Raw genomic sequence first — 25,894 nt, forward strand, 5'->3', positions numbered from 1 at the left:
CTTACATTTAAAATGAAATAATTTTGAAAATCAATTATTATCTAACTTTTTGCCTAACTCTTTATCTGCCTTAGTCCTATTTTAGTTTCTCTAATCAGCTATGCAATTGGTGCTGGATTTTTATCTGTTACCCTTATTAAATGTTGGTCCATCTTTTGATTATTTTTTCATTGCAGGAAGGAGAGCAGACGTTGAATAGAGAAAATACTGTGGTCGAAGATAGACACTAAAAGCTGGAATAACTCAACGGGACAGGCAGCATCTCTGGAGAGAAGGAATGGGTGATGTTTTGGGACCTGCTGAGTTACTCCAGCTTTTTGTGTCTATCTTCGGTTTAAACCAGCATCTGCAGTTGCTTCTTGCACAAATATGGTGGTCGGATGCTTTCCCATAAGTATTCAATTCCAAATTAACATAGACGCTGTTACTTATCAGTGTGGAAACATGGAGCTTAAGTGAATCAAATAATCAAATTACACAAATCAAAAATGAACAATGTTCCAGTTTATTGAATTACTGTGAGAAATGACAAATAATCTATTATTATAACATAATTTTAACAAATCAATATAAAAGATGACTAGAACTTCAACATTATTTGCAAGTCTTAAAAAGTTTAATTTAAAACTTGCAAGACTGAACTTTCCTTAATTCAGACAGTTTACCACAGTCAATTGCAGCTTGTTTGATCCCAATGTCGTTTGGTATTAATGAAATTAATAATCTATTTTAATTGATACAGCTGTTTCAAGCTGCAGTATTCAAATGGTATCTTGATGGTGTGAATCGGGATGCAACTGATTACTCTTTTTGGAAGGAAACAAGAGCAGCTTTCAGATCACATGGATAAACCTTAATTTACAAGAACAGATTTAACAATAAAGTTAGCATCAGACTTAAATCGCTCAATTATACACAGGTTCAGGAAGTGCAATATTTGGGTTTAGAGTAATGGCTTGTGTACAAAGAAAGTTAAAGCTGAATTTGTTTTCTTTATCCATGTAAGTAAATCCCATGGAATTAATTCATATTTTGGCTCAACCAAGCCTTTACTTCTTAATGAATCTGTTTTTCACACTCGGGGCAGGAAGGACTATACATTTACTTATTAAATGGAGAAATGTAATAGGTAAGAAAATGCTGTCTTATATACAGGAGACTGATAAAGAAAACCATTGATTGCATTTAGAAATTTTAATCCATGGGCTAATGAGTTTCCATATCAATGAAATTGTTCTATATGATTTTGCATCTCACCCAGATATGTGGCCTGGGAAATGAAAAAAATCTTATCTTGATATCTCAGTCCAGGAAATGTATTGGACACTTATTAATGACTTGGTTTTTCTTGCAGTTGAAGAGTTCTTCTAACTACAAAGGTGTGAGGTTCCCTATTTCAATTTGCAGAGGTTCAATCTTCCTTTTGTGCATTCACTGTAGGATGTGCATGTTTCAGGCACTAGAACTATGTGTGCAGTGAAATGGAGAATATGTCAGGCTTTTTTCCACCAACTACCAAATGTGAAGGGATGTCAGGAAGTGTCAGCGTTTGACTTGAAATCTATAACCATGTACTGTACGACAATGAGGATTACTTCTGTTAAAAATGATCAATGGAGCCACCTGATTGAGTTACAAGGCAATACAAAGTTTCAGTTCTTCAGATATTATCATATGAAGGCCACAGCACTGTCCCATACGCCAGCACCAAAAGCATGAGAATGGAGTGCCATTGATACTTCGATTTTCACAGCTTTTTGACGTGAGATGGAAATATTGCAGGGACACATTGTGCAAATGTGTTTTTTGTGAATGTAGGTAACCACTGAAGAATGGCACAGAGAAACAACCATGAATGATGCATTAGAAATATTCAGCACTGCACAAAGTTCCATACGGAAACACGCTGGTTTCTTGTCCCTAGGGCTTCTTGTGTGTTTCAACTGTCTGAAAGTGGTCTGACATCTTCAAAGGTGTATCTGGGTCATTTGGGTGCTTCCTGTCATGGGTCTGCTCGTTCTTGCCTCTTGTCCACGGGGGGGATTTTAAATGCGTTCCATGCGAAATAATTGGATACATCAATGGTTGGTTCAGTTCTACAAAACAAGATGGAACAATGAATGCATGATGGGCTTTAAGGACTCCAATAACCTCCAATCTTAGTTATTGCCACCAAAGTATATTTCAAATATAGAGTACAGCTTGTAAGGTTTGGAGAGGGCACTTTATTTTGCCTCGCTGAGAAGGATTCTAGTATTAGAAATATGTTGCTGGTGGGATTGCTGTGAGAAGTATTGTTTCCTTCCAGTCAAATGTAAGCTGGACCTACAGACCACAGAAACATGGTAAGTCTGCTTGTCCATAACTATGGGCCAATACTGTCTTACAAATTAAACAGGAGTTGTACTAATGTCATTCAGACAGCGGATTTGCCATTAAATATGCAATACCTTATCCAATATGAGACTATTTGCAGGCCTGGGACTCAGTTTTGCTAGGTCAGCTAACGATGGAAATCAGTTATTCTGTACCAATCTCTTAAGAAGAAGCCTGTTCTTTCTGGCTGAAAGAAAGGAACATGCTGTTCAAAATATAATTGTTGTAAACCTCAATCTTGGCACTTTAATTGATATTCTTTCAAAATAAATTATATTTCTGGATGTCTTAGTAAAGCTCAAGGGTTTAAAAACTGCAAGGCACCATTCTTTATTCAATGACTGGGGATTCAGCCTTTATTTGGCCATGAAGTTTGAATGTGATCAGAGATTTATTCATTGTCAAATGATCAGATTGGACGGATGTCAAACACCATGTGGTTCAATTGCCAAGGGGTTCGGACGATGGGACTTTGACCCGAAATGTCCACTTTTCTTTTCCCACAGATGCTGTCTGACCTATCGCATGTTTCCAGCACCGTCAGCTTTTATTTCATATTTCCAGCATCTGCACTTTTTTTAAGATAGACACAAAATGCTGGAGTAACTCAGTGGGTCAGGCAGCATCTCTGGAGAAAATTGATAGCTGACATTTTGGATTGAGTCCCTTTTTCAGATTGAATTTATAGAAAAAATCAAAATTCTTCATTTAATGCATTTATGTCATTTGTAAATGAAATTAAATCCTTTTCACCTTCAGCAGAAGGTCTCCTTGTGAGGGTTTACGCTCAACAACAATGATGTATTGGGAAAGCACTTTCAATGGAGCAAAGCATTGCTTGGAACATCGCAAGAGCTTAGGCAAACATAACTTTACACTAAGACACATAACAAAAGTTAGGTCAGTAATCAAATATAAGCAACGCTGCATTCTCTTGGGAGAAAAAGAATGAGAGATCTAGCAGATTGTCTCCAATCTCGCAAATTCTCTGGTTAAAGCAGTGACATTAGACTGTATATGTAAACGGAGTGGAGGTGGACGGAGGTGAAACCTGTTGTTTCTGTCCACTTTGACTAATGTTCAATCATTACATAGGAGGGAAATATTTTAAGTGCGATGCAGATAATATGATTTCCCCTCCCCTCTTGCCAAAATATGACAGGAATTAATGTGAACAACCAGCTTGTGATCACTGCAGATACATTTTACAATATTAGCTCACTAAACCGTGGGAAAAACAGTGCAGCTGTTTCCTCAAAGGGAAAAAAGTGCATTGTACTGAAACAACGTTTTTTTTCCCTGACACAAAGTGAGTTTGTGCACATTTTTGTTTATGTGCAGAAATAAAAATGACAGCATAGCAGGATGTGGCCCACAGTGTTTATTCTCCACACTGCCATTCTAATCCTCCTGGTTGCCCTGATCACATACGTATCTGTTTATTTAACATTCCCTCCACCACCGTTCCAATGGATCGGCTTATATTCACATGGAATTTAGAAGGATGAGAGGAGATCTTATAGAAACATATCAAAATTCTTAAGGGATTGGACAGGCTAGATGCAGGAAAAATGTTCCCCATGTTGGGGGAATCCAGAACCAGGGGTCACAGTTTAAGAATAAAGGGTAGGCCATTTAAGACTGATGAGCAAAAACTTTTTCACCCAGAGAGTTGTGAATCTGTGGAATTCTCTGCCACAGAAGGCAGTGGAGGCCAATTCACTGGGTGTTTTCAAGACCGAGTTAGATTTAGCTCTTAGGGCTAAGGGAATCAAGGGATATGGGGAGAAAGCTGGAACGGGTCACTGATTTAGGATGATCAGCCATGATCATATTGAATGGCGGTGCTGGCTCAAAGGGCCGAATGGCCTACTCCTGCACCTATTTCCTATGTTTCTAACCTTATTTCAACTCTTGATTTGATCTGCGGATCAAGCTTTATTTCTGCAGACATGTGTCCCCCTCCTTTGTGCCTTTCATTATTTACATTGTTTTTAAAAGTATTGTACAAACAACATCAAAATAAATATTTAATGAACGTGGTGGTACTTTATTCAAACAAAATATATTTATATTTTCCAATCTGAATCTAATAAAATATCTTTTAAAATGGAAATAAATTTAACAAGTGATGTGCTCATGATTTGAAAGATGATCAGTGCCTCCTTAACAAGGGCAGTTAGAGTCTGGTAAAAAATGGCCAAATCCAAAAACGATTAAATGAATTTTGCTAAGGTTTGCATTCTGCATAAATTTAAAACAATTTACGATCAGAATAGTGGCTTGTCACATGCAAATGTGTCATGTATGCAGTTTATTTGATTAATTCCAGAATACTTCTGTTCTCCATACTATTTGAAGGCTTTGGCACAACATCAGTCAAAATTCTAGTCTCCTTCATTCCAGAAAAAGGTTGCTCTTTAATTTTAGTGGACAAAAATCTGATCCCAAATTTGCTTTCTACCTTCTGTCATTTTCATCTGAAAGATGCTCATCTTTGCAGCGTTTCCTTTAGGTGTGTCTCACACAAACTCAGTCTCCACACACCTGCGAATTTGAGAGCACAAAATCTTTCTGGAAACAAGGACTGATTTGAATACATGGAATAGAAGTAGAATGAGGGACACAAAGGCATAAACAGAAGCCTGGGAAAGAGATCAAATCATTTTCCAGCATCTGATTTACAATATGTCGATTATAGGCCACCTTATTGAACTTTAAATTTTAATATCCTTTCATCTGAAATCTTTGTTCTTTTAGTTTGCTTCTTTGTTTAGGTTGTATTCTACCTTTAAGTGAGTCATCAAATATACAATCAATAGGTTTCATATTGATTTTGCTCTTCATTTTTACAATCTAGAGGCAAGAGGCAAGATCAGAGTTAGTCTTCGTCTCAGCCAATCCTCCCTGACACTGACCTGCGGATGAATCATGTGGTTGACTCTCGTCATCAGAATCGGCAAAAACCTCGGCGAGCTCTTGATCGGACATGTCAGTGAGTTCAGTCAGATCCATGAGGTCAAAGTGCACCTCGAGCGACGAGACACTGCTGAGCGGCTCTGTGAATACAAATGCAGACAAGTAGAAGCTTGATATCCAAGGGGACATCAGCAGTCACGCTCCGACTGTTTCTCAATCTATAAAACATGAACTACAAAATGCAAGACCAGTGAGAAAGCTTGTACACTTTTTCCACGCCGTTACCCCGAACAGGATGCTGCACAGAATGATACGTTGCACCGTGAAACAGAAGCTTGTTTTATAAACAGAATCTGCTTGTTACCTTGTAATATTTCACACGACTGTTTTAGAAAGATTGCACTTCAGTGTGGTGGGAGACGTGGAAAATAATATTTATCTTCCTGCGTCAGCTTTCCGCCAGGCTGCTTGTAATAGAACATAGATGGGTGACCCCATATCTTCAGGATAAATGAAGCCTCTCAGCCCATCACGCTCAGTATTTCATGGGGAACGACAAGTGAGGCCGTGCGGTCTTTTGTCAAGAAATGGTTCATCTTGAGGGAATGGTGGATTAGGCGAGAGTGCTTGATGCTAGCCTGGCCCTCACAGATGGCTGTCTGTGGAGTGGTTGTGAGGGCTTTGCACTCTTACCACTTCTCCTCTGTCCAGTCACCTAAATCACTTTCAGATTCTCTATGGTGACTTTTGTCATGGAACCAAATATGTGCGGACGGATTGATGAGAGATCATTAATGAGTTGATCCTTCACTCCGGAAAAGATGGAATTAGAACATTAGAAACAAAAGTTGGACCTGCTATTTGACCTCTCATGCCTGCTCCACCATTCACTGTAATGGCTGATCAATTACTTCTGCACCACTTTCCTGCACTCACCACTCCCACATCTTTGATTTCCTTAATATCTTAAAAAATAACAGTCTCTCTTGAATATATTCAAAGATTAAAAATGAGGAAATTTCTTCTCAATTCTGTTCTGAATTCCAAATTATTATTATGAAATTAGAGGAAACATATCCGACACCTTCACATCCAAGCCCATGAATATTGTACATGCTGCAAGGTGATTTATTATTCTTCTAGACTCAAGACTGTGCAGTTATGTTTTCTTTTTTCCTCACATTTGCCCATCTCTTGAAATGGGGTATTTAAGGTCAAATGTTATTTTCGTAATGGTAGATCTTTCATTTAAGTTGGTGTAGCACTTTGTCTAGCTTGAGTAGACGAGGATTGTTTGACTGGCCATACATAGTGAGGGAATTGTCACATTAGTAACAAGAGCTACTACATTACAAAGTGAAGTCCGTTGACTAAGGAAAGGCTATGATGCATTCATAGGTCGTTCATAAGTGATAGGAGCAGAATTAGGCCAGTTGGCCCATCAAGTCTACTCTGCCATTCAATCTCTCCCTCTTAACCCCATTCTCCTGCCTTCTCCCCTTGGGTAAGGGATAATAAGAAATTAAATAATGTTTTTAGACAATCTTCAGCAGTTTTAGTATAAAATAGAAAATGAATGAAGAACATACCCCAAAAATTAAAATATTATATTAAAGTTTACATAGAAAAATGTAGAATTGTGGAGATGATCACCATTCATTGCTTAAAATGGCAGCAGTCTGTGGAATTCTCTGCCTCAGAGGGCAGTGGAGGCAGGTTCTCTGGATGCTTTCAAGAGAGAGCTCTTAAAGAGAGCGGAGTCGGGGGATATGGGGTGAAGGCAGGAACGGGGTACTGATTGGGGATGATCAGCCATGATCACATTGAATGGCGGTGCTGGCTCGAAGGGCCGAATGGCTTACTCCTGCACCTATTGTCTATTGTCAGCGAGACATGGGTGTCATGGTACACCAGTCATTGAAAGTAGGCATGCAGGTGCAGCAGGCAGTGAAGAAAGCGAATGGTATGTTAGCTTTCATAGCAAAAGGATTTGAGTATAGGAGCAGGGAGGTTCTACTGCAGTTGTACAGGGTCTTAGTGAGACCACACCTGGAGTATTGCGTACAGTTTTGGTCTCCAAATCTGAGGAAGGACATTATTGCCATAGAGGGAGTGCAGAGAAGGTTCACCAGACTGATTCCTGGGATGTCAGGACTGTCATGAAACAAGACTGGATAGACTTGGTTTATTCGCTCTAGAATTTAGGAGATTAAGAGGGGATCTTATAGAAACTTACAAAATTCTTAAGGGGTTGGACAGGCTAGATGCAGGAAGATTGTTCCCGATGTTGGGGAAGTCCAGGACAAGGGGTCACAGCTTAAGGATAAGGGGGAAATCCTTTAAAACCGAGATGAGAAAAACTTTTTTCACACAGAGAGTGGTGAATCTCTGGAACTCTCTGCCACGGAGGGTAGTTGAGGCCAGTTCATTGGCTATATTTAAGAAGGAGTTAGATGTGGCCCTTGTGGCTAAGGGGATCAGAGGGTATGGAGAGAAGGCAGGTACGGGATACTGAGTTGGATGATCAGCCATGATCATATTGAATGGCGGTGCAGGCTCGAAGGGCCGAATGGCCTACTCCTGCACCTAATTTCTATATTTCTATGTTTCTAAGCTTGTGAAGGGAGGGACTGCATCTGCTGGCTTACACTGAAGATAGGCACAAAATGCTGGAGTAACTCAGCTGGACAGGCAGCATCACTGGAGAGAAGGAATGGGTGACGTATGAAGGAAGGAACTGCAGATGCTGGTAGGGTCGCGACACGAAACGTCACCCATTCCTCCTCTCCACAGATGCTGCCTGTCCCGCTGAATTACTCCAGCATTTTGTGTCTAGCAATGAAGCTTGTAGTGATTTATTTAAGAACAAGAATTGGAATGTATATTTGAGCTATTTGGTTATGATGCCCCGATGATGAAAATGCCACAACGTTTTATGTCCTTTTACATCTATCGACAAAATGAACATTTTGTTTTGGCATTTAACTGTGTAAGGCAAAGATGAAACTTCAAGAGTTTCCAGTGACCATTTGACCATATATATCATTAAAGTTGACATTTTGTAATGGATGCAGTTTGAAAACACAATGAACGTATCGGATTTTAGAGCTTTTGTTTTAACAGTGTTCAACATGTTGGAGAAGACTGTGAGAGCTCAGTTGCTGCGTATATTCAACAATGAAATCAAACGATTTTTGGATATTAAGTGAATCATGGATATATGGGATTAGTGGAGAATATGGTGCTGTTAATGGCTGAATGGACATGAAGGGCTAATTGGCTACTGCTTCAACTCAAACAGTTGAAAAATCACTTAAAAGTCACTTGAGCAAAAGATTTCCAGAGCTATGGGAAATGAATAGGAATATTTAAGTCTTGTTTAAGTCTTGATGTGGGCATTATGGACTGTGTAGCTACTTGCACTTGTATAAACCTAGAGCGGACAAAAGGTGAACAGGATAGATGGTTTCCTTTTACCAATGTTCCTCTCACTATAAGCCTGGCCAATCAATCTCTGATCGCGTGTTGTTTACAACAGTGAAGAAAGCTATGCTCACAGTTTGGAAAAGTGAGTAAAGGATGCAATGCCTCAACTCATATACAATGTAAAAGAGCCTTCATTAATATTTTGCATTGGAACCGGAAAGACACTGCAAGACATTTGGACATTTGATTCCTCTTACAATGAATCAGATTCATGATATAATGGCAATGTTTCAGGTGCATAGAACATGTTCGTTAATATATGACAGTAGTTAATACCTACGTCTTCTTTCCAACACCTGCAGTAATCCTGATGTGGAAATTGGGATTCCATCCTCATTCACGGGGGGGATGTGAGATTCGGACTGTCCGCAATCCTTTGGCTTCTTTGGACTCTGTTTATATTTGTCATACTCTCCTAAATTGGGGGTGAAATATACATTAATTTATTTATTTTTTGTCATAAAAAATAATTTTAAGGAGGACAATTAAAAATAATTTTAAGGGAGAGGGGGGAGAACAAAGGAGGACCTGGAACAGGGTACTTTGTAACTTTGGCAGCGCCCTTTTCGTGGTGACTATGTGCATACCTTGGGTACACAAGCAAAGAATTTCACTGTGACTTGTCACATCTGACAATAAAGAAATCAATTCAATAATTCATCCATCACTCAAACAGTTAATTCTGTTATTTCTGTTTCACCAAGTGTTAATATTTATCATATTTTATCAATGTTAAAAATATTCATTGAATTCATTGATATATTCCTATCTAAGACAGATACACACTCAAATGTACCAGTTTCATTAAATTTGGGTGTGTTTGCCTGTGTCTGGTACCGGCCGAGGAAAGCCTTCACACAATATAGTTATTGGCATCATACGGCAAAATGAATTTTCAATAGGTTAAAATTAGCATTTGTGATGAAAGCAAACCTTTAATGCTTTGGGTCATTGCTTTGCAAGACGGACAGCAGATTCCGGCACCCACACATGCAGAGTTAAACACAAAAATAAGTTAACTGCTGTCAATGACATCCTGCTTCTCAACATGATGTACTGTTGCAGTTTGCAATGCAAGCAACGGGCAATGTTTGTGCACATTTCATGCAAGAGAAACAGCAAAATACTAAGCTTTGTTTGATCAGTTGTAATTGAGTTTTTAAACAGAATATTAATTCACAATCACTATTCATCTTTGTGCTCCTGCAAAGTTAATGTTACATCTAAAGCTCCATCTTAACTTAAAAAAAATTCTAATTCAAAAAAAGTTTATTCATGTTACATCATCACTTATTTCAGTCCTGTGCATGAGTCCAAATCTATACTTTGTTTTTTGTACAATGAACAAAAGATGATTTATGATCCCAGTTACTTCCCAGTTTGTTGTCCATGAAGTTACTCGGTTTGAAACCCGTATCGTTCCTTGATTCCGCAAGTCTCCTTTGGCTGGAAATATATTCAAAGTCTTGTTGAGATTGAGAAAATCAGTGCCTGGTGCACCCTAATCTTTGTGGGAAATATAATCAAGGTCGCCTCTTCTTGCTAATCACAAAGTCTGGCCTGAAATATATTGGCATGTGTAGTGCACACACAGTTACATAGTTCACAAATGTGCCTGCAATTATAGAGGGCAAGTATACGTTAAAAGATAAGAATTTTGGAAAAGGAAAGAAGTGATAGGAGCAGAATTATGCCATTCGGCCCATCTAGTCTATCTCCGCCACTCAATCTTGGCTGATCTATCTTTCCCTCTTTAGCTCATTCTCCTGCCTTCTCCCCATAACCCCTGACACCCATACTAATCAAGAATCTGTATATCTCTGCCCTAAAAAAAATCCATTAGCTTGGCCTCCAGTATTCTGTGGCAATGAATTCCACAGATTCGCCACCCGATTAGTACGGGTGTCAGGGATTATGGAGAGAATGGGTTAAAGAGGGAAAGATAGATCAACCATGATTGAGTGGTGGAGTAGACTTGATGGGCCGAATGGCCTAATTCTGCCCCGATCACATGAACTTTCCTTTGCTCTTCCAAAACTCTTATCTTTTAAATTATACTAGCCTCAGATTCACCACCCTCTGACTGAAGAAATTCCTCCTCATCTCCTTCCTAAAGGAATGTCCTTTAATTCTGAGGCTATGACATATGGTCCTAGAATCTCCCAAAAAATGGAAAAGTGTAATTGCATCCATGTTCCTGTGGGTATGAGTGCAGTGTTTGTGGGAAAAATATAGAGAGTTCATAAATCTCATTGTGCAAATTATGAGTATAAAGCAACTGTTGGTGAACTTTTCCCTGTCTGATATGGGACAATTAATTTCTCAGCCAGTATTCATTAAATATTGATAACTGCTTTGGCAGGGAGAGCAAAATGATATATTGCCAAAATTATACAACATGGCATGAAGAAAACGATCAAACTGAATCTTCACCTATTTCAGTGATGATACATTCAATAAAAGATTCCATAAGATTCACGGGGGTTTTCATTTAAGATAAAGAAAAATAAACAAAATCCACCAAACAAATCAAAAAAGCAGCATTTATAAAATACTAAAAAGTCAAACTCATTTTCTTTGCAATAATAATTCTATTGGAAATTAAGATTCATCGGATGTTATTAATGCTGAATTCTGCTGTCATGCGCAAAAATTTCCTTCAAGAGTGACTAAAAGCATAAGATTAAACAACTACAGTGACTGATCATTCACCTCTAACAAATCAAGCTGCGTTTATGGTCATATAAACCTGTATGGTGGGGTAAAGGTTTAGTTTAGTGATACAGCACGGAAACAGGCCCATCGGCCCACTGAGTCCACACCAACCAGCGATCCCCGCACAGTAACACTACCCTACACACGCTCCTACCAAGCCAATTTACCTGCAAACCTGTACGTCTTTGGAGTGTGGGAGGGAACCAAAGATCTTGGAAAAAAAATCCATGCGGTCACAGGGAGAACGTACAAACTACGTAGAGTCAGCACCCGTAGTCGGGATCGAACCCGCGTCTCCGGCAGCAACTCTACCGTTGTGCCACGGTAAAATGAAAAACATGCTTGCAGCAGCATCACAGGCACAAAGGCACAAAACATAAATTATACATACATTACACAGAATTCTGTAAGGTAGCATAAAGAAAGAAGACTGTGCAAAAAGCAAGACATCAGCGGCAAACGCAATTACATTTGTCCAAGTATAACAACTCTGAGCTTGCTTCAGATTTTAATGAAACTATCATCAGGGTAAGTAAAACCAGATTCATTGAAAAGCATATAATCCTGAACATAATCCGGTGTCACATCTGGTTATTTATTTGTTAAATCTAGAACTAACTTTGTGATAGTAAATACTGCAAATGTACATAAGGTTTGACAGCATTTCTGTAAAGATAAGACGCATGTAGACATTTTTATTTTTGCTCGTTATGAAATTAAATCAGATAATTTTGATGGTATGGAGAGACTTTTATACTTGTGTTATTTAATAATAATATATATATGAAAACCAGGCTTGTGTAAATATGCATTAATGGAGTTTTTGTTTCCCTGTTGTACAGTCATCATGTTTTTTTAAATGACACACTTTGCTTATCCAAGGCCAGATGTTGAGAGCTGGGATAATAATGGAATTTAAAGATGGCTAGATTTCTAATCCTGGTTATTAGTTCTGTTTTTGCAATTCTCCACATGAGCACACACTTAAAGTCATTGACCTTGAACAGATCAAGTTGAGTTATTGTCAGAAGCACAACCACAGGTAAAGGAAAAATGAAAATCATGCTTGAAGCAGCATCACAAAAACAAAATCACACGTAAATGACTCAAAATTCTGTAAGTCGGCAAAAGGAGAGATGACGGCAAAAGCCAAAACATTAGCGCAAAATTACAAATTTTAAAAAAACACAAGTCCATAGTGTTCTGTTGTCGAGGTAGGTTGCGGGCTGTGAAAGTTTGTTCAAGAACCTTTCCGTTGTAGGAAAGTAACAATAATTCTCGGCAGAAATGCCTGGATTTTCTGGGTTTATCGCTGGTGTACAATGTCTGCCAGCAGCCATCACAGCTGTGGATCAGAGTGCAAGAAATGGCAACAATCTAGCCCAGTAGTCTGTCCTCCCATGGATTACTGGGATGGCTGAGATGCCACACTCTGAGTGAACCGATGTGGCAGAAATCTAGCACCTTTTCAAAGTCATAACGGGTTTGCCCTTCCATCCTTGTGCCCACTGAATGTCCTTACTGCCTTCTGCCAGCCAGGCCTGGCTTTTTCCAACCCTGCTTAAATATTGCTATTCAAATTGGACTTCAAAGTTGCCCCAAAACCATTGGTGCACAGAAAGTCCGCTGCATTCCAACAGCTATGCCATTGGCCTTGGCGAAGAACTATGGGGAAGGCTAATTCAGTAAAAGCTTTAAGGGAATGTGGGTTTAATTATCATGGGTATGCCTTGCAATTACCTCCTGTCGAAATTTAGTTGGAAATATTTGGTTTAAATGACTTAATTTTGTTTAAAATGGGAAGTGCAAGAAATACTAAGTAAGTAATGCCCCTGTCCCACTTAGGAAACCTGAACAGAAACCTCTGTAGACTTTGCGCCCCACCCAAGGTTTCCGTGCGGTTCCCGGAGGTTGCAGGTGGTTGCCGGAGGTTGCAGGTAGTGGAAGCAGGTAGGGAGACTGACAAAAATCTCCGGGAACCTCCGGGAAACCTTGGGTGGGGCGCAAAGTCTCCAGAGGTTTCCGTTCAGATTTCCTAAGTGGGACATAAGGCAGCTCTGTGGTGATAAGAACACGAAACATATCAGTTTGAGGATTACTCATCAGGTTGCTAATATGACACCCCCACTAAATTTCCCCTTTTTATTAAATCTGTCTTTGAGCAAAGGACCGCATAAGTGTGATAGTTCATGTTGGCATCCGAGTTGGCGGTGTGGTTTTCATCAAGGATGCTATTAGCCTATTGTAATTGTCCACTCGTTACACTGACATTGCATTGAACTATTCATGTCTATTCCGCAATTATTGTGGTTATATACAACACAGGAACTGGACCTTTGTCCCCACAATGTCTGTGCCGAACATGATGCCAAAACCAACTCTTATCTAACTGTTTGCAATCCATGTCTCTCCATTCCCTGTATATCCATGTGCCGTTCCAAAATGTTACTATTGCATCTGCTTCCACCACCACCCCCGGCAGCATGTTCCTGGCACCCATCACACTCTGTAAAAAAACTTGCCCCCGCACATGTTCCATAAACTTTGCCCATCTCACCTCAAAGATATGATATTTATAACCTGGGAAAAAGGTTCTGACTGTCTACCCTATCTATGCCTCTCATAACTGTATATATTTCTATTAGGTCCCCCCTCAACCTCCAGCATTCTGGATAAAAAACCCAGGTCTGTCCAAATCTCCTTGCAAGTTAATGCCTTCTAATCTAGGTATCATTCTGCTAAACCTCCTCTTTACTCTTCCCAAAGCCTTCACATCCTTCCTGTATTGGGGAGATGAGAACTGTACGCAATACTCTAAATGCTGCCGAACCAAGGTGCTATAATTCTGCATCTGACTCTTACATTTAATGCTTCAACCAGTGAAGGCAAGCAAACCTTATGCCTTCTTTACCACTCTTTACTTTAGACTTCAGAGATACAGCGTGGAAATGGGCTCTTTGGCCCACCGTCACGTCAACCAGCGATCACCCCCATACACTAGCACGATCCTACACACTAGGGACAATTTACAATTTTTACCAAAGCCAATTAACCTGCAAACCTGCATGTTTTTGGAGTGTGGGAGCAAATCGGTGACTATGTTGAAGACTTCGGGAAAATTGGACACCGAATAGTGGAGAGTGAAGATGACCTCCTTCGATCTCCTTTGACTAAGTTGAAGACTATCTATGATTACCTTCGACTACCCTCGATTATCTTTGATTGCCTTCGGTTACCTACGAATAACATGCCGACCTACTACGACCTACGTCGACTAAAAAAGTATCGATTTTTTCCATGGCGACCTTTTTTTACTCGCTGGCATTTTTCAGCATGCTAAAAAATTACTGCGACCTAGCTGAGGCCTCGAGTACGCGGGGACTACTCTCGAGCATGAAGTAGAGTTACAAAGACCTCCTAGGACCTCGTGTCGACCATGCTGCGAGTGTGAGTCGAGGGCAAAGTCTTCTAAACTCACCAATTAGGTCGCCGCAGTGGGACAGGAGGCCCTTTAGTACAAACAGCACCTGTAGTCAGGATCAAGCCTGGGGCTCTGGCACTGTCTTCTTCTTCTTCTTGCGTGTGGCGTGCACAGCCTAAAGTTGTAAGACAACTTGTTCTGTTTGATCTTCTGTTTGTGCATGCCAGGTTGATTGCATTCATCGAAACAGGGTGGACCACGTGAAGGTTGCAATCTCCCCCCCCCCCCCTCTGGTGCTGTAAGGCAACAACTCTTCCCCTGTACCCTGTCAGTGTAATGTAGGTGCCACTCTATCTACTGGTGTTTCAGGGAGTTATGGATTTGGGCCCCAAGATCCCTCTATACATCAATGCTGTTAAGGGTCTTGCCATTATTTGTATATTTTCCCCTTACATTCGACCTCCGAAGGTGCAATACCTCGCACTTGCTCAGATTGAACTCCATCTGCCTTTCTCCGCCCATTTCTGTGGCTGATCTAAACCCCGTTGTATATTTTCAAAGCCTTCTTCACAGTCCATGACTCCAGCAATCTTAGAGCCTTCTGCAAACCAAACCATCTACGCTTATGTCCAAGTCAGTTATAAATATCACAAACAACAGTGGTCCTAGCACAGACCCCTCCACTGGTCGCACACCTCCAGCCTGAATATCGTCCTTCCACCGCAACCCTGCAAATACCTTTTGGAGGCTATATTGGTGCAGTCCTGGTAACCACAATATGGAAAGGATATGGTAGTACAGTAACAAACACTCCGACATTGCCACTACCATTGTCTTTCTGCATGATAGAAATCAGGTTTCCTTTGATTTATTGACTAATTACTACTCCAACCTCAACCTGTTCCCCTGCAAGCCAGGGCCCACAGTGACACCACATTAGGATGGTGCATGGAATTTTCAGTTCCCACTGTGACTGCATGGGCTTCCCTTGAGCATCTGGCTTCCACATCCCAATCTAGAAGCAGTTTGGCAGATTAATTGTACAAAGTACAGATAGACTGTGGGAGGTAGTTGATGAAACTGTGGGGATGAATGGAATTAGTGTAGATAGGTGTTAATGATCATGATACATTCAGTGGGCTCTATAGATAGGCAATCTATAAGCATTGCCTCTGTGCAGGATTGACCTAGTAACAATCCACTAAGAAGCTAATTGTTGGGAATTCCATACTTTGTTGGTCAGCTGTCCATTCCTTGCTCCATAATAAATAATCATTTTATATTTCTTCTACACAACTTAAATGTTTCAACTAGAGAATGAATTTGTGATAATGATGTCCTGTGTCATAGCATAACTGCAGAGGAGAATGGGTAATTCACTAGCCACAGAAGTGGATCTGCAATTACACATTATAATCATTTCATTCTTTTAAATCCCTACTCCTACAGCAACATTTCTTAGTTTAACTCTGCTCACATTATTCCCTTTATCATGTATCTGCAATCAGTGAATGGCTCAATTCAATTAAATATTAACCCAAGCCTTAAGAATTATCTCATTGGTGTAATATGCTTGCTGAAACAAATCTACTTAGAAAAGGCTTGTGATGTCCGAGTGAAGTAGATGACCAAGTCCATTATCTTGCAGCAGGTATTTTACCACCAATCATTATACAAGGGGCACTGGCACATGCAGGGCACTCAATAAACTGAAGGCCCATATCACTACAATTATTCTCCTTTCTGACCTCAAATCCATTTCCAGCCTGGATTAAAATCCAGTTTGGATTTAAATCCTACATATATACCAAAGATTTAGATTTTGAATCATGTCTACAGTAATTCATTTTCTCCAAATAGGCCTGACATTCATAATTTGTGCTTCAATCAAGTTATAATACATTTAATTCAATTAAACTCATTCGATCAGTACTGCTCTAACATTCAACCACATTGTAAAATGTATTTTGATGATTTGAAAAGTGTCCCTTAATCTTATTAGCCTGACTTACTTTGAATATAGTGGTTTTAGCTGATATAAATTAATCCTATTCATGATACCCTTAATGTTTGAAAAAGCAAATTTATTTAAAGTATTAAATATTTATAACCGATAGCCCATTTCCAGTAATCTTTCAATAATGCATTTAATCATGTCTTGCAAATACCCTATTTGAATGTGAAAAATGTGTTTATTACTTTCCAAATTCCAATGCGTTACCTCAGGATTATATCCCAACACTTTGCCTTTTCGGCCCATAATGTTTTCGATCAAATATATATTTTAATGGCAACAATGAAGAGGTCAAGAGAGATGCTGAAAGTGTCGAGCCTCTACTGGAGCGCTGAAATCCAGACTACAATTCATCTGCATTTTGATGAATAATTTAAGGTAATAACCAGAAGCTTCTCGTGATAACTTGCGAAGACTGACAGAAGCTCGGATCACGCAGTTTATCTTTTACTGTCAGCTTTGGCCGAGTAGTATCCAACTGGGAGAATGACCAAGGAAATTACTGACAAATATTAGTGGAAGAGGAATAATTATGAATAAAACTTTTTCTAATGCTTCTTTCAAATTGATTCCAAAAATGTGATACACCACTTAGCACACTTGACTTTATAAAACATTTCATATATGCTGTCATATTGTAAGATACAGCACTTTTGGTTACAGTTATTGTTTGGCTGGTAACTAACTATTGTGTTTGAGAATGCAGCCAAACACAAAAGGGGCCACAGTTTAAGAATAAGGGATTAGCCATTTAGAATGGAGACGAGGAAACACTTTTTCTCACAGAGAGTGGTGAGTCTGTGGAATTCTCTGCCTCAGAGGGCGGTGGAGGCAGGTTCTCTGGATGCTTTCAAGAGAGAGCTAGATAGGGCTTAAAAATAGCAGTCAGGGGATATGGGGAGAAGGCAGGAACAGGGTATTGATTGGGGGTGATCAGCCATGATCACATTGAATGGCGGTGATGGCTCGAAGGGCCGAATGGCCTACTCCGCATCTATTGGCTATTGTCTAAAAGCAATACATTTCAGAACCACATCCCATTATCAACAAAGTATTAGTTAATTTTACTGTACTATATTTCTTAATAAACCACAATTTGTATTATCTTAGCCTAAAGGCTTCACAAGCCTTTTGAAGAAGGGTCTCGACCCAAAACCTCACCCATTCCTCTCCAGAGATGCTGCCTGTTCCGCTGAGTTACTCCAGCATTTTGTGTCTAATTTAGGCTGCACTGCATGGTTTAACGAAGGTGTTTAACCTTATGTTGCCTCATTCATTATTTGGAATTCCAGCAACAACTCAAGCTACCAAATGAATTAAGTCCAATCTTGCCGGTGAGGTCAGGTTGAGGTACTCATTTTCTACAGGACTTGCTTGGACCAGCAGGGATGAATGCTTACAGTGCTGTGAAGTAAAATTCTCCCTTTATATTTTCACAGAGCTTGATTTATATGAATCTATAGAATATGATAGATACTTATTTCTACTGAAAGCGCTAAATAAATCAAGTTGCCCTGACTTCCCTTCCTGATACCGTGGGTCTCCATATATATATTCCTTGCATATCAGTTGCTCCCGTGAGGGAGTCAAGCTTGTGAGAGTCAATGCATTATTTCTTCTCTCTGCCATGATGTGGAAGAGAGGGACCTGATTAAACCCAGTCTTCCCTCACTTTCCCTGCTGCTGCGATTAACATTACTCTACAGCGATGCACTATTGACAACGTGTTTTCCTTCTATAGGTCCTATTGTAGAGATAATGGGTTAAAATGCAACTAATAATTTAGCAAGTGCGCGAGTCAGGCAGAAAAGAGATCTCGGAAAAGGTTTGTACTCATTATGGTTTTTATTGCTTAAAAAGGGAAACAATTAGCCTTGTTGCTTCTGACTTCAAAGGATGGAAAAAATAAATCTGTAGGATAAATAAAGTGCTCGGTTCCTGAAATGCACCTGCCTGGAAACGAGTAAAAATAGAAATGGGTTCAGCTGGCGCGCCCCATCTGGTTAAACAGTCTGAGCTATTTGTATTCGTAGCTCACGTGAAAAGGGACAAAGTACAAGAAGATTACTGGTGTCCTCAGCTTCACGGAGAGGGAAAGTATGCGAATCAAGATAACATGTCCCCTCACCCACTGGTTTTGTGATTCTGTCAAATATCAATGCGGTTTTTGAACAAAAACAATATATTTTAACCCGCATTAAACATGAAAGTAAACATGAAGATACAAGGCAAACGACGTATAACGCGTACATACTTCTCCAAGGCGTATCAGTTCCAAATTGTGGGAAATCAGTAGTAAAATGGATGGTTCAATATGTAGATGGTTTCGGATGAGATCCGTATAAAGGCAATTTTCTCTGCTTGAAAAAATAAATCTTACACAATATGGATGATCTTGATATTTTGAAATTAATATTGAACGTAATGTCAGACAAGGAATGTAGAGAGAGTAAGTTTACGATAGTTTGTAGCTGATGAACAGATATATCCTCCCTACATCCAGGTCGCACTATCCATCACTTCAACTATTTCACAAATACACACATTCCTCATGTATCTAAAACAAATCAATTACAGAAATAAGGCATGATGTACACGTTCGAAAGTGCAGATTAAGAATCCTTGAGTTGCAACGGGTTAATTCTGTAAAATTCTGTAAGATTTCGCTTACCCTGAGCTACTGCCCCTCCTTGTTTCTCCATCCAGACAGTTTGAATCGATTCCGCCTTCCCGCAAACTCCACACCATCAGAGGGGAAGAGAAAAAGGTGGAGAGAGGTGAACGTGTAAAAAGAAACGGCCCGTAGCGCCAGAAATTAACACCGCCTTGCTTTCAAAGCCGGCATCCAGCACTCACTCAAAAACAATGCGATGCAAATATATCACATTGCAAATTGGGAGATTACAGTGCAAAGTAAGCATTGCATTGCAAATGAGGATACGAGACTGCACCGTCTGGCAGACAGCCCAGATTGGGAAACTATGTGGGGTGTACCATTCAGCACGCTATCTCATTCAATGGCTCCATGAATCAGCACATAATCCGTAATCACATTCTCCAAAAAAAAACCAGAGCGACTCTTTAATTATGCAGCGCAGAGGGAGAGTAGCAGAGCGAGAGAGAGAGAAAAATGTTTATCCAGCAGACTTTCAACAGAAAACTAAAAAGCTACCTCAATAATCCATGTGGACTACACCATCTTTCGTTGTATTGTCCCACGGGGATTTTTGTTAAAAAACGTCTCTCCAGTGTTTTTGAGTTTTCTCCGACTGAAATATTTCAATGGAGCGTGTGAGCCGAGGTCAGCCCTTTATTCACCGTTAAACCTCACCGCAGGTAAAACTTAGCATGTGAGCGGCAAATAAAACATTAATAAAAATTAAATATTGACCATCTATCAAAGTCGGTGCTATAACGTTGAAGGAGTGGGAGAGAGAGAGAGAGAGATGGTGAGAGGGCGGAGAAAATGTAGAATGCAACACTATTTTTGTGAAATGTGAGATAAGTGTTTGGTTTACCTATAATGAATAGACCCGCCTGCTCTATATTTGGCCTGGTACACGGACATATTTAGATATAAGCCAGTTGTTGACCCAAAGGTACATAGATAGATAGATACTTTATTGTCACGTGTACCATGAAGGTACAGTGGCATTTTTTGTTTTTTGGATACACAGCACGCAAAAGAGTCGCCACAAGGCGCAGACAAAGTTACAAAGTACTACCCTTCAAATATTGTTGGTCCCTCCCCCCCCCACCCACCACGGTAATAATAATGAGCCATTATTATTAAAATACAAGTGACTTTGCAAGTATTTTCAATTTTTATTTATTTAGCATAGTAAAACATGCCAACTTTTGAGGAGCAGTAGAAAATAAAATTTGACGGACTCTGCATAATCGGGCAGATGAACCAAACATGGCCGAGGGGATGAGGTTTTGGGTGCATACATACCAAAGGGGTTAGGAACAGACAGAGAGATTTAGGGACATAATTCCAAAACTTAGGTCATGGCAGCTGAAGGCACAGCTGTTAATGGAGTGTCCGAATTAGCTATTGAGGGGAAGGGGTTAATCCACAGATGGATTTGATGACAAGGATACGTATTTTAAAAATTAAGCATTGTTTAATTATAAGTTAATTTAGGTCAGAAAACACATGAGTGATAAGCGAAGAGGGTTTGGTGTGAACAGGGACTTGGTGTGGGGCAGAAGTTTTAAGACATCAAGCTTAGGCCAAATGGATCTAGCAATTGAAAGCTCTGGAATTGTCAAGTTTCGAGGTGAGAAGACCTGGTCCTGAGTTCCTATAATTTTTCCCATACCAGACAGTAGCCAACTATTGCTATAAATGTAGCAATCCCAAACATGGTATTTGTTCAGTGTGACAATGAAACGCCAAATATTGATAAATAACAGAGCGCACACGTAAACAATTAATTGACAGCCCCACTAAATCTGGAAAAAAAAATCTGATTTTGGTGAAAAGTCTGAGCAAGTCATCAGTATCTGGGTAAAGTACTGGGCCAGGCCAGGCCGAAACAAACCTAAATTTGAATGTTTTATCAGAAATAGACACCAATGGTGACCCAAACTCATCATAAATGGTAAAATGCCACTGGACTCAGATCCATGGGCCATGCTCTAGAATAAACTGAGACCAGGGTAAAAACAATGGATATTACAGATGGAAATATACACTCTAATTGATTGTGTAAGGAAAACAATTGAGAATATTGGAACAGCTCAGCGGATCAAGCAGCATCTGAGGAGGTGATAATGCAGATCTGTTCATGACAATGTATATTCCTTCTCCCCTCACTTTCATACTTCATTTCACAAATGTCACAACGGTATTATTGCAGAGATAGTTTTCCATTGTTACATTGGTGTTTGAAATATAACACTTCAGAGTAAAGGTTAATGAAATGAATGTTTTCAATGGCAAATGTGTTAATCAAATGAGGTATTGCATATGTGCAGGAAGGAACTGCTGATGCTGGTTTAAACCGAAGAAAGATACAAAAAGCCGGAGTAACTAAATGGGTCAGACAGAATCTCTGGAGAGAAGGAATGGGTGACGTGTGTAGGAAGGAATGGGTGACCTTTCGGGTTAAGACCCTTCTTCAGACAGTCTGAAGAAGGGTCTCGACCCGAAATGTCACCCATTCTTTTTTTTCAGAGATGCTGTCTGACCCGCTGAGTTACTCCAGCATGTTTTGTCTATCTGAGGTATTAGATAGCCGTGCAAAGTTGGAATCAAACATGAAACTTAGATTAAACTTAAAATATATTTTTTCCTACTAAATGTATTACAAACATTTCCTTCAATTTATTTCTTACATCTTTTTATTGATTTTATTTCATCTTCTAATCATCAAGCTGACTTGTTTGCTTGGGTCACGTTAGACTATTCTTATGTAAAATAACATTCATAAATAATAAATAGATAAGGTATTATTTATCAAAATAAAATGAAAAATATCACTTTTATTTAATATGTCTTCTGGACTGCTTGTCCTAGGGACCAACCTTTTTTTGCTGAAAGCTAAAGAGCCCTCAGGGCCGCAGCAAACACAGTTTAGATTCAAGTAAGAGGTCCAATGATATTATTCATGGGAGAACCAGACACTTGCACTGATCTCCTAGCCACCAATTTATTCCTTAGAATTAGAAATCAAATCTAAGGAATAATTTCCTTTCCTTGCACAAATTTCCTTGTGCAAGGAGATAAACATTTCCTAGCACAAATTGGCTGCACGATAGTCGAATACTTGGTTACCTTGCGAATGTATTTGCTAATCTTGAGAAGATTAAAAGACATCAGAGAAAGTACTTTCTTGCTAATTTCAAAGTCACATCAATACCATTTTTCGAAAGGTATTTATTTGTAATGATCGCTTGCAACAGCAAAACTGCCAATAATGAAGAATGGACCATACTGTAATCTCACAATTACGATCAGAAAGAAGGCCAGGAACTTCTAAAGCCATACCTCCAAATTCAAGAACCGTTTCTTCCCAGCAACTATCAGGCTCGTGAGCCTTGCGCACACTAACCACGACCTCAGCCAATATCATCCAATATATGTGGACTTTGTTTCGGTTGCACTACGGTTACCCAATATTACTTATTATTCATTAATGTTATTATTGATTATTGTATGTTTATTTATGCGTTATTGCATTAATGGGACATTTAAGCTGCAGCAAGTAAGAATTTAATTGTTCCATTGTTAGTATGAATATATTAAGTAATCACTCAACTTGATTATTGACTTAATTCTTGATTATGGTAAACTCATGTTGCATTCCTTGTAGATAAATATATCCTTCCTCAGATATATTTCTCCAGATATGTCTTACTACAGGTATACATGGCTATGGTGAATTTCTAATTCCCTTAGAGCCATACAGCACAGTAACAGGCTCTTCCGCCTACCATGTCCACCTAGAGTAATACATTTACCAGCATTGTGTACATGGGCTTTTACATCTTGGCTATTCAGGTGCTTCTCCAAATACTTATTAAATATTGTGAGAGTACCTGCCTCCGCTACTTTCTCAGGTATTGCGTTCCAGATTGCAATAATTTACAGCTGGATACCAAAAGAATATGCAGCATTATTTATTTTTATACTACTTAGTATTCATGATTAGAGACCCCTATTAATCTATGTGCCAAATCTCTAATGTGATTTTTCTCAGAAGCAGCTGTACCACAATTCTTGTTGATAATTCAATTACATTAAGATTGATGAACTCACATCATACATAGTATAATTAGTATAAAAAGAAATGCAACTGTTCCTTTGAGGTCATGTCCTACATAATTTTCGAATCATTTATTGCAACGTGAGCCCTGAATTTGCTGTGTTAATTTCTGCTTCCACAATCCCAGTCTGCATTAACCTTATAGCGAATACACTAATCTATAAAATTTACTCCATAATGTGACGTGAAAGATATCCCAGTGTAGTTCTAGTAATCAGTAACTTCAAATATCCTACAATTTTAACTTGTAACAAATTGAACAGGACAGTATGATGGTTTGTGTGTATTTGGGCTGTGTGGTGATCTGGATATATACTATAGTCCAGAACCAGTGGCACAATTATGCTGGATAATAAGATTGGATATGCAAATGAAAGCCGTTTAATTGAAGTGAAAATGTTATTGGCCAGAGGTGTAATGTAAAGTCTAGCTATTTACTACAGATTCGGATCCTGCAGATGTGGATGTATATGGCAATGTACATGCATGAGTTCATCACTACACCAATTTAATTTGTACATTAATACGCTATATATTAATACAAATTGTACAAAGCCCTATTCATATAGCCAAATCAATATGAATTGTGGTTTAGATACTAATGCAATAGCTTGGGCACTATTATTTGAACACAGCAATTTGCTAATGGATAAAATCACAACATAATTTGAGAATTCCGTGGGAGTCTTACTTGAATCTGTGAAAGCACTTCTACCTCTGAATCAGAAGGTAGTGGGTTCAAACTCTCCTCAAGGACTTGGATAATATAGGCTGACACCTCGAAGCAATAATGAGTGTGCTCTGATTTTCAAACGGAAGGCTAAACCAAACATCTGTCCACCATCGCATATGGGACTTTCAAAGAACAGGCACAGTCACAATGGTTTGAATGGCCTGCTTCTGTTCACTGAAATTGTATAATAATGGCAACAGCATGTGACAAAGTAAAGCTGTTCATTGATTTTAGAATGGTTTGGATAATCCTGAGATTGAGAATTACATCCTATATATATGTTTTGCTTCTTACAAAGAACAGTAATGTTAATAAAATAAAATGGCAGTGAAAGTTAAAACTGAGCTAATGTTTAATGAGCATTTTGATGACTGTATTTCCAACTGGCATTAGTTTGATCCCAGTATTATATTTTAAAAAAGCATAAGTACCCATTTAAACATCTATGCACGAAAGTTGATTGTGAATCCATCAAGGCAAAATAAATGTTATTTGATGTCTAATAGATATAATTTTTGCAGGTACGATCATGATCCTAAGATACACCACTGACACAATCTGGTATGGGCTATCCTTGTGTTGAGCCTTGTTTTAATTTTTAAATGAACATATTTTCCAGCAGTTGTTTTCTCAATATGTATTTAGTGAAATGGTGTATTTAAAGCACATCAATGTTGAGTTGTTACAAATAATATAAAGCCTACAAAATCTAAAAGTATTTAAAAAGATATGTTAACTCAATGCTTGGAAAGATGAGATATGATTGGTAAAAAAAAAAACCCTAAATTATAGGAAGATTTGTTTTCAAGTTAATTTGAAGCCTTGTCTAAATTGTCAGCTTTGTACTGGGCTTGTGGGAGATGTATTCCAGCTGCCCTGAATTGGAATTGCATGCTGACAATTAAGCTGTCTGCTGTTGCAGGCAGCTGCTGTCTCACATCACCTCACAATAGAAAGGAAACAGTGCATGTCTGGTTTCCTCTGTTCACAGTGTGTGCATCCTTAAAGAGGTTGTGCCTCAGGATTTTCAATGGTGGGGCTTTCTAATCTTAGCCAATTCATCTGAAGACAGTGTAAAATGGGAGGCGACATGCTTCTGGAGAGAAAATCAGAAGCAGGTCACCTCACATGGAAAATGTATTTATGAAGAAGAAGCAGAATTAAGCAAAATGTTTAAATGGATACATTCGAGCCCAACAATTTTTTTGGACCTCACTTATTCCGTTCTTTATTATTTTAAAGAGTTTATTCCAGTACAGATTAATGGCTCTAATTCACAATTACTGTCTTGCTTAAGATCTTGGGGTAGAGTGGGTGTTTGGGGAGTCTGGTGTTAACCTGGGTCTCAACCTGCTCCTGGAGACTACACGCGCGAACACAGCTTGCAGCGTCAAGGAGCAGTGGAGTAACGGTGGAGGATGCCTACTTGGCCAGGCTGACCCTGCATCACCACCAGG

General features: G+C 39.2%; 1 protein-coding gene across 1 annotated transcript; it reads right to left on the reverse strand.

The window, feature by feature from the left end:
* Window positions 1–485: 485 nt before the first annotated feature.
* dbndd1 (dysbindin domain containing 1) lies at window positions 486–24,571 on the reverse strand. Its single transcript, XM_033035683.1, has 5 exons — window positions 24,561–24,571; window positions 19,603–19,786; window positions 9,062–9,196; window positions 5,295–5,435; window positions 486–2,096 (listed from the first exon to the last, which is right to left on the reverse strand). The coding sequence occupies exons 2-5, from the start codon at window positions 19,631–19,633 to the stop codon at window positions 1,921–1,923; spliced, it is 483 nt and encodes a 160-aa protein (XP_032891574.1). The 5' UTR covers window positions 19,634–19,786; window positions 24,561–24,571; the 3' UTR covers window positions 486–1,920.
* Between the last annotated feature and the right edge of the window lie 1,323 nt (window positions 24,572–25,894).

Source organism: Amblyraja radiata, chromosome 17, assembly GCF_010909765.2.
Source record: "Amblyraja radiata isolate CabotCenter1 chromosome 17, sAmbRad1.1.pri, whole genome shotgun sequence".
NCBI lineage: Eukaryota > Metazoa > Chordata > Chondrichthyes > Rajiformes > Rajidae > Amblyraja > Amblyraja radiata.

Bases quoted from the DNA above. Each gene is read 5' to 3' on its own strand.
- dbndd1 (XM_033035683.1), bottom strand. From the start codon at position 19,633: ATGGAGAAACAAGGAGGGGCAGTAGCTCAGG. The intron at 5,436-9,061 runs GTAGGTATTAAC...TTGTATTCACAG, and splicing joins GCAGGTGTTGGAAAGAAGAC to AGCCGCTCAGCAGTGTCTCG. The intron at 2,097-5,294 runs GTCAGTGTCAGG...CTTGTTTTGTAG, and splicing joins ACCACATGATTCATCCGCAG to AACTGAACCAACCATTGATG.